Source organism: Sardina pilchardus, chromosome 4 (genome assembly GCF_963854185.1).
Source record: "Sardina pilchardus chromosome 4, fSarPil1.1, whole genome shotgun sequence".
Lineage (NCBI taxonomy): Eukaryota > Metazoa > Chordata > Actinopteri > Clupeiformes > Clupeidae > Sardina > Sardina pilchardus.
Genome location: NC_084997.1, coordinates 15,364,601 through 15,373,799, shown reverse-complemented (window position 1 = coordinate 15,373,799; position 9,199 = coordinate 15,364,601). Strand labels below are relative to the sequence as shown.

Here is a 9,199-nt window from a genome sequence, read left to right as displayed (position 1 = left end):
GTGTGTGTGCGCGTGTGGGCGTGTGTGCATGCATGTGTGCCTAAGTATGTGTGTGCGTGTGTGCCTTCATGTATGTGTGTTTGTTTATGTGTGAGTATGTGTGTGTGAATGTGTGAGTGCGCGCTATTTTGCGTGTGCGTGCGTGTGTGTTGCGTGTGGCTTCTAGACTGCAGTGGAGGTCTAACATCTCCTCAGAGGAGCTGTCCAGCTGAAGTCCTCCTCTGCTGGAGGTGGTGTGTGTGTCCCAGCCCTGCTGAGTGCCACCACCGTGTCTGTCTCCCCAGCCTGCAGCACAGTCTGTACTGACCAGAGGAACACATCACACAGCCACTCCCACCACACACCCATCATATAGCACTTCTCGCACGGAGAGGTTGACTAAATGAAGAAAAGAAGTGGAGAACTCAATTTCTTCATTTGGTCTCTCTCTCTCTCTCTTTCTTTCTTTCTCTCTCTCCATTTCTCTTTCTTTCTCTCTCTCTCCATTTTTCTTTATGTCTCTCTTTCTTTCTCCCTCCCTCTCTTTCTCCCTCTCTCTCTTTCTCTCTCTCCCTTTCTCCCTCTCTCTTTCTTTCTCTCTCTCTCCATTTCTCTTTCTGTCTCTCTTTCTCTCTCCCTTTCTCCCCCTCTCTCTCTTTCTCTCTCTCTCCATTTCTCTTTCTGTCTCTCTCATTCTTCCTCTCTCTTTCTCTCTCTTTTTCTTTCTCTGTTCCTGTTTTAACTTGGTTAACAGCTGTAAGTGGTGACACACATACACTGGGCTGCACTGGGCTGTCTGTAACAACACACAGAGCAAGAGTTACCCCATTTATTAACACAGCAAAACAGGGGAGGAAGATAACAACATATACTGCATACAGAGGAGAAACACAGAGGATATAGAGAATGAGAGAGAGAGGGGGATAGAATGAGAGAAAGAAAGAGTGGGAGAGAGTGAGAACGAGAGAGAGAGATCTTCACGACATCATCTGTGAAAAGGGTGTTACTAAACAGGAAGTGGATAACAGCAAGACTTTGCATGTGCCTCGTCTCTTAATCTCTCTCTTTCTCCCTCTCTCTCTCTCCCTCTCTCTCATGCCAACTCATGTCATGACTAACAGTGCAAAGTATTGAGAGGATCAGGGCAGCGTATCATAACAGGAAAAAGAAGCTCCACATGCCAACACCTCCATACATTCTTGCTCTTCCCATTCACAAAACAGTCTTGGTTGTCTCATAGGGCGAGGCCAGCGTCATGAGAGGAATGCCAGCTTTACTGTGTTTATTGAAAAGGTCAGGGAAGAGAACGTCATTAGGAACTTGTCTGGTGGACTAACTACTCATTAGCAGGAGTAGAGCTGAGAAGCAGACACACTGGAGGCCACTGGCTCACGCATGAAAACTTGCCAATGAGAGTAAGTGGAATTTGCATTCACGTACTGTATTTGCATAAGCACATGGAGAATTTCTACATAGATGCCTTCTGTCATAAACATAACATACCAGAACATAACATAAATGTTATACAGTTATAATGGATTAATACCATGGGTGGGTGAATTTATGTGGTAGGTGAATTTGAGCACTTCAAAATATTGACTGGAACACTCATACGTATTTTCACGTGTACACCTTCACATGATACTATGACGGTAAGTAGTGTATACGCACTGTGTGTGTGTGTGTGTGTGTGTGTGTGTGTGTGTGTGTGTGTGTGTGTGTGTGTGTGTGTGTGTGTGTGTGTGTGTGTGTGTGTGTGTGTGTGTGTGTGTGCGTGTGTGTGTGTGCGCGTGTTAGTTCCTAGTGCAGTGTGGCACCGGTGTCACGATGACACCAGTGGACACCGGCTTCTCACTAACCTCTCTCCGGATTGTTCCCCCTCTTTCTAGCTCTTACATAAACAGTCTCACGCGCAGGCACACACACACACACACACACACACACACACACACACACACACACACACACACACACACACACACACACACACACACACACACACACACACACACAGAGGAACACTGTGTGACAGCAGAAACATTGTCATTACCACTGAGCAGTAGCCAGCAACTCATTGTAAACAAATCATTGTCCAGAGAGGACAAGAACAGAGGCAGCACAGACACGAAAAGGGGATAGAAGGGGAGAGGGGAGAGGAGAAATAAAGAGAGGAAGAGAGAAATGAGAGAGAAAGAGAGACGAGGGGAGTGAGTATGAAAGGGAGAAGTGAGACGGTTGTTTTGTACATAGTTGTGGAAAAATACTCGTTTGCCTTCATGAAAAGACAAACATGTTGTCAAGCACTGGACTGACACTGACACTGAAACAGACCCCTTTTAGGCTGAATAATATCCTGGTTGCAATGTGCATCTGAGCACTCACTCACATTGATTTAACTAATGCGTACTGTTAGTGCTGTGTTTAGTGTTTAAATTAGACACATTTCTTGAGAACACAACATCTTTTGCAGAGAAGAAAAGAACATTTTGGTGGAAGGGTAGCCTATAGCAGGAAGAAGGGAATGGCAGGAACAAGGACTCGTGATTGATAGGGAGGGGAGAATGCTTCATGATAAATAAGGAAGAGAGAGAAGGAGAGAAGGTAAATAGATAGATAGATGTGTGAGAGAGTTAGATAGATAGAGAGAGCGAGAGAGAGAGAGAGAGAGAGATGGTGAGAGATTGAGTGGCAGCAACTGACACATGATGGAGGGGATGCAAACAGAAGTGAAGGAGGAGGAGGATGTGGTACAGAAAGACACACACACACACACACACACACACACACACACTTCTGAGGCACAGATCAGCTTGTTCTCACACTGTTTAGACATTTGGTGCTATGCTGCATGACATCTACTTCTAGAGTATAGGTGCACAGAAACACATTCACATCATGTAACCCCATCTGTAATGCACATTTTAAAATGAGTTTCCAAAATAAAAGTAATTCAAGATACAAGAAAAATGCTGTAGAAATGTCTTCGCTATGATTGATTTCCCCACACACGAACTGAAGCCAGAATGAAACTGAACCAACAGCCTACCGCAAATATCACAGGAATCCAGGCTGTGCCCCAGGCAACAGGTTACAGCCTCTAAGCTTTCTAAGTGCGGAAACTCAATCTACAATCACTTTCAATGGCACTCGTCATGTGTCATCCGTATCTAAGTACATCTAGGAACACTGTGGCTGAGATACCTTGTGGTAACAGCTGTGTACGGAGGTTGTCTAATTATGCAGTTGAGGCCAGCTGTATTTGTAACTCTTGGTCTCATGGTGTCCCTCAAGACTTCACACTAGGGCCTCTCTAAACACACACTGTTAATAGACATCCAAATCAGGCCTAGTTAGTTATCGTTTCATTTCAGTGAGTGGCTATGAACTCGGCTGGATTTCAGTGAAAAGACTGAGACATCAACTGATTAGACATCTGTTTCGCATGCAACGTTACTTAACTACATCTGACCCTAATCCCTGTCGACCGATTCAAGCAGGTGGTGATTACAATCTTGGCTAACGCGGGGCTAAATTAAAAGAGTGTCAACTCCAAAGAGAGCAGGTCATATTAGATGAGAGAGCCATGCATTATTGTAATTCTAATTACTCTGAACCACCACATGGTAGGGTAGTGGATAAGGAGCTGGGTTAGCATGCGGTAGCCTGAAAAGTTGTGAGTTCGATTCCTAGGTCCCAGGGCACTTAATCCTGAGAGAATCTGGCTCTGCAATTAATTGAAATCTGGTCATCGCTTTGGATAAAAAAGTCAGCAATATACTGTATACGCATACAGTATAAAGATAAAGAAAGGACAGAAGAAAACCCTCTGACCAATCAGCTCTGGTCTTCCCTCCTTCATTTACTTGGAGGCACTATACTTATTACCCCAATTAAATTATTCCAATTGAAAATGTTGTGCTGTCTGTTTACATGGGGGTAGATTCTGTTCCGATCAGGTGTTCTCAAGCACTTTAGAATCTTTGATCAGAATAGCCCTTGTTGCCTAGTTTTCCTTGAGAAGATACAGCAGGCAATCCGATTAACCGTATACATGGCTGTTCAATCGGAATAGGAACACTACACCACCTGATCAGATCAGGTATTTTCATTCTGACTGAGGTGTTTATATGAGGATTTATTTTTTCTGATTGTTCAGATTCTAATCAGATTAAAAGTGTCCGTGTGTAAATGTGGCTAATGTCTCTGTTGAGCCCAGAGGAGAGCAGTATTAGCCTGAGGCTTGTGCTAGCAGTCGTCCAATAACTTGATTGATGCAGCATCAAGCTATCCTCTCTCTACAAGTTTGTATAGTCTGTACAAGTATGTAAGCACTGCACTTGTGCTCTTGGGTGATGTGGTGGAATCACTTGTTAGGGAAACAAATTCTCTGACAGGCCTAGCCAACAAATATTCTGCCTTTTCGGGTCATAAAATGTGCAACCCAGGGCCTCCCTCCACTCGATCAAGGTTTACAAGTAAAGGCCAGCTTTCAAAATATCCAGAGAATGGATGAGATCAATGGGCCACAGGGGACCAAGTGAATCAAGCATTCTCATAATACTCCTGTGACAGCATCACTCAGAAAAGCCCCTTGAGATGTGAGCGGGTGACTGCCGATGAAAAGGGGTCTGTGATGGACCGATGAGGAGAGGGCATTGTCCACCCCCAGCATCCCTGGATGATGCACCATGAGCCACGGCTTATAGGAGCAACACGTGACCACACACACACACACACACACACACACCCCTCCCTCCATCCAACCCCCCCCCCCCCCCCCCCCTCCTCCTCCTCCTTCCTCCCAGCACACCGCTGACTGTGCCTGCCACTGACATCATCATCCTCTTTGCCATCTGTTGATCGCTGCGTACTGCTTCCCGGCTCCTCAAGAGGAACTTTGTTGCCCTCGGTCACGACTGGGTTTGAACTCGAGCACGAGAGGCCCGGACACAAAGGCCACGCTTGACACGAAGAAGAGGATTACTACACTCTGTCCAAATTGGAGTCCGCCAGTGAACCAAGACGGAGGGGCCCGGTGGGGGTGGGGGTGGGGGGGCTTGGGGGTTCTTGAAATGCTTTAGGAGAGGTCTTCTCTCACTACACTTACAACTGCACACGCAACTTTTAGGACCACCACACTGATGGGAGTTTTTCTGTGTCAGTCATGATGACATGGCCTGGCACAGAAAAAGATTCTCACCTCATCAACGGCTCCGTTCATTTGAGAGCCACACTGCTAGACATTTGAGAGTGCTGGCTGCAACACAAGCCCGTGTTTCCAAGACGGTTTAGGGTAACTTTTAACTACATGTATCGGCTGCTTAAAGTTCAGCGGTACACGCTTTCAGGAAGCTACACCGGTGGGATTTGCTTTCCTTCAACGGGGTCATCAGTGTCACCCACACTGCAAATGTAGCCTACTTATTTTAATGAGCAATTGTTTACACAAGACCCCAAATAGGATTGGCAGCTAACACCAGCCACTTTTGACCCTACGATTGTCACGTTACAGGAAAGGTTACCGCTAGTCAACTTCCAATATGTTGATGTCATCAAGTCACAACAATATTGGGTCTCAGCACACTGAACAGCACAACCGATATCTGACCTGAAATCTTGTACTGTAATGCTGTTCCAACTTCTCACATTTAAGTAAATGAATGTGCTTTGTCAGGCAGCTAACTTTGAATGTGCTTGTCAGGCAGCTAACTTTAATCTAGAATGGCAGGGGGTGTTAGAATACAATTTGCACATAGCCTACTTGAGATTTAATTCAGACATATGACTATTTTGTGTGCATGCAGCTTACAGTACCTAAGAGTTCAACTGAAGATGCACTGAATACACCTTACAAACGTGTAATGCCTATTGCCATGCCTATGATCTTACTGACAGAGAGGCTAAATGTTCTACACTAGAGAATGATATTGTAGAGGTCTTGTTCGTGGTGAAGTGTTGACCACTGGACAGCCAAATAACATCTAGCTGATATCTAGTGAGTGTCAGTTGTGTGCAGACAGACAGCACACATGTGTTTGTTTCACTGCCCCTGTGATATTAAACCATGTGGCATTTGTAAAGTTAGATAAGATCAAAAATGTATTGGGGACTCTTGGGGACAATTTAAGCTTTAAAAACCTCAGATCAGATTGGATCGCCTGCGCAAGAATCCAGTGAGTCTGTGTGAGGTCTGGATCATTGTCCTCTACCACACAATTTTTCCGAATGTTTCCCAGATTAGATACCGAACTCTAAAACAATCCGAGTTGGACGACATCTACTACTGGAACTCACTCACCACAAAAATGTCTCATAAATAGATCTACTGACGTGCCTGAAATTTGCCAGGCATACACCTGTGGCTTGTCGGTTTAGCTGAATAATAACAAACTGTAATAGGGGATCTTACTTCAATTACCCTAATAATTCATGGTCGTTTCCGGGCCACTTCTTACATGAAGTTTGGATGTTTCTTTAGCGGGGGGATGTTGGGCTATAACCTTGTCATTCGTATGATGATGTGAGCGTTTTTAGAGATTAACGTCAGCTAATTCAAAGCAAAGCTGGGTGGACCTTCTGGTTGTCTTGTGCAAGCTTATAACTTTGTCTCCAGACCAGCGTTTAGTCAGGACGACAAAACTGATTTTAGGGTCTGGATTCTGAAACAATTGTGCATACCTTGATAATGCTGCTTCTCCGTGGGGCTGCCTTCACTGCCTCCAGAAGCACGCTCTCAGTGTCCGGACTCGATCGCTCGGTGGTCGGTAGGATGACGCCGCTTCGTCTTCCTGCACGGGATGCCCTCGCGGGTAGAAACTCAGGGGCTCCATCCCCGCACACGCCGTCTCCATAACAGTCCCGCTCCGACATGTTAAGTGTGGTGCAAAATTCGCAAGAAAAATGAAAGCCGCGTGTTTTACTGAATGAAAAAAGCCTCAAAGTAAGTTTGAAATGGGCGCCCGTCTATCCGAGCCATTTAATAGAAACCTATGCGCGAAGTATAATACTTGCCAGCAACAGACAAATAATTGCACATCTGTCTTGGGGTGGGTCACTTCTAACGGCTGGTAGTGATTACAGTTTTGTTAACTATATGGTCTAAATAGCCTGAAATCTGTCGGAGTCTCTCTTGATCACCAAAAGGTCTTTACGCACAATGGCAAGCATTCACCCTGCTCAGTGAACGCACTTTGTGTTGGCTAATCAAAACAACAGTAACACGCTCTGACATGTAGCCAGTTCGAAATCATTGTGATAGATTCTTTTTACCTAAATGCATTCTTCTGCCCACGAGATCTTTTCATGCAACAAGTAGGATATTTCCAGTGGCTCGCGCGTCAAACCAAATCTTTGAAATGTTCAAATGTCCATAAGAGCTCTCATTTCCATGAGAAGAGTTGACGTCTCCTGAAATCGGCTAAACTTTGCAAACTGAGCTCAAATTATTGTTTGAGCAGCCCAAGTAGTAGTCTAGACTACGGCAAAACGATCATCTTCTCCTCTGTAATTTGGATACTAGTGGTCGGTGCATTATCATTAGAAATATCCTCATCGCTCATGACTGCTCAGTTTTGAGATGGTAAACTTCAGTCCACTATTGGGTTCCACTACAGAGCGGCATTTGACAAGAATGAGGAACACAAGTGTCACTATCGCCGCCTTCCAATCGTCTAGTATAACTCCTCCCACCCGTCCATAATCGAGACAGACACATTTTAGGACCAATCGGATTAAAATGCACACCGCTCTGTATCACGACACGGTCTGTTTCTGTAAAGGCTGCCTTTGAAAGGGAGGAGTTCTGGTTAGGAATGTGGAATGTTTCGGGCTTTTTGGAAGATTTCCAGATGTTCAAAGCGGAGATGAGCTTCTCACATGAAGTCTCGCACTTTGTCACAATGGGAGCAACACTGTCAGCATATACTGTGTGCACTTTGGATGGGTGAAGCTATCATCTGTAAGAGTGTATTGCGTTGTGTTATTGGTGTTACCATCATCTCGAATTAGGTGGCTCATTAATTTTTATGTTGAGTTTGATGTTGAGGCCAAGCAAACCACTGTAGCCCTAACGCCCCCACCACACACACACACACACACACACACACACACACACACACACTCACACACACACACACACACACAACCGCTCACCCACACACCCACACACACCACCCTCAATCTGACCCACACCTGAAACGGGATAGATGAGGAAAGGTCCACATGTCTATTTATACTGTGCATATGTGATTCATTACTTGTGGACTTGTGATTGTTCATAGGTGATTGGCAAATGGATGTGAATTGGTTCAAGTCAAGTGTGGCTCCCATTTTCAAATGTCAATTGAGCGCGGCCCTCAGGTCGAGAGATCAGTGTATTGTGAGGTGTAGGCGAGCAGGGGCTGTCATTAGCGTCAGTAGACGACCTCTAACACCTGCTTGTGAATATGCAGCGGGGAGCTAACATCTCCCTGTGACCACTGATGTTCCTGAGAAATCTCAAATAGGTCCAGGCTACCAAGAAAAAACAAGTAGGACAAGGTAAACACAAAGTCTAGACATGCAGGTCAATGACAGCCTAAGAGAGACTAAGGTTTAAAACGCATGTTTTACATGTGGTTGGAGGCTGCACTTGTGAGTAATTTGTGTGTAGGCAACGCTGTCATCTAAACTGGCAGAATAACACTGCATGGCTCCACACAAGGAGACATTATTGGCGTTCAGCTGATGAAAGTTCTCTCCCAATGTCAACTTTTCTTAGGCATCTGGCAAAAATGAAGACCTCATGTTAAATAGCACACTAATGTGAAGAAAAGGTGCCCACCTGAACAATATGTCCAGGTGTGTATTCCTCCCCCTCTCTCTCTGTGTCTAAGAGAGAGTATGTGTGGGGTGTATGTCTCTCTCTGTGTGTGTGTGTGTGTGTGTGTCTGAGAAAGAAGAGAGAGAGAGAGAGAGAGAGAGAGAGAGAGAGAGAGAGAGAGAGAGAGAGAGAGAAAGAATCACATCAACACTCTTGATCATGTTTTTTGGTGTTGTGTGTAGGTGTGCCAGGTTGTTTTCCTCAGCCAAGTTGCAGCTGGCCCTTAGTCCACCATGTTCCCCAGAGCACTTTGGGGTCAAGCCTGTCCCTGTGCGCAAATGGAAAACATCATCGGCCAGCAGCACAGAAAGAACACAGTCTGCTCTCTCTTTCTCAATCAGTCTTTGTTTTTTGACATTT

The 9,199-nt window shown here is 45.2% G+C and overlaps 1 protein-coding gene across 2 annotated transcripts in view; it reads right to left on the bottom strand.

The window, feature by feature from the left end:
- The window catches only part of plcl1 (phospholipase C like 1), a 103,167-nt gene extending 95,584 nt beyond the window's left edge, over nucleotides 1–7,583 (bottom strand). For both annotated transcript variants that reach the window (XR_009938834.1, XM_062534311.1), the window contains exon 1: nucleotides 6,658–7,583. Coding sequence is in view for 1 of the 2 variants with exons in the window: in XM_062534311.1 (XP_062390295.1) it covers nucleotides 6,658–6,849 (192 nt within the window). In the remaining variant the exon portion in view is untranslated. The remainder of the gene's footprint in view (nucleotides 1–6,657) is intronic.
- Nucleotides 7,584–9,199: the final 1,616 nt, after the last annotated feature.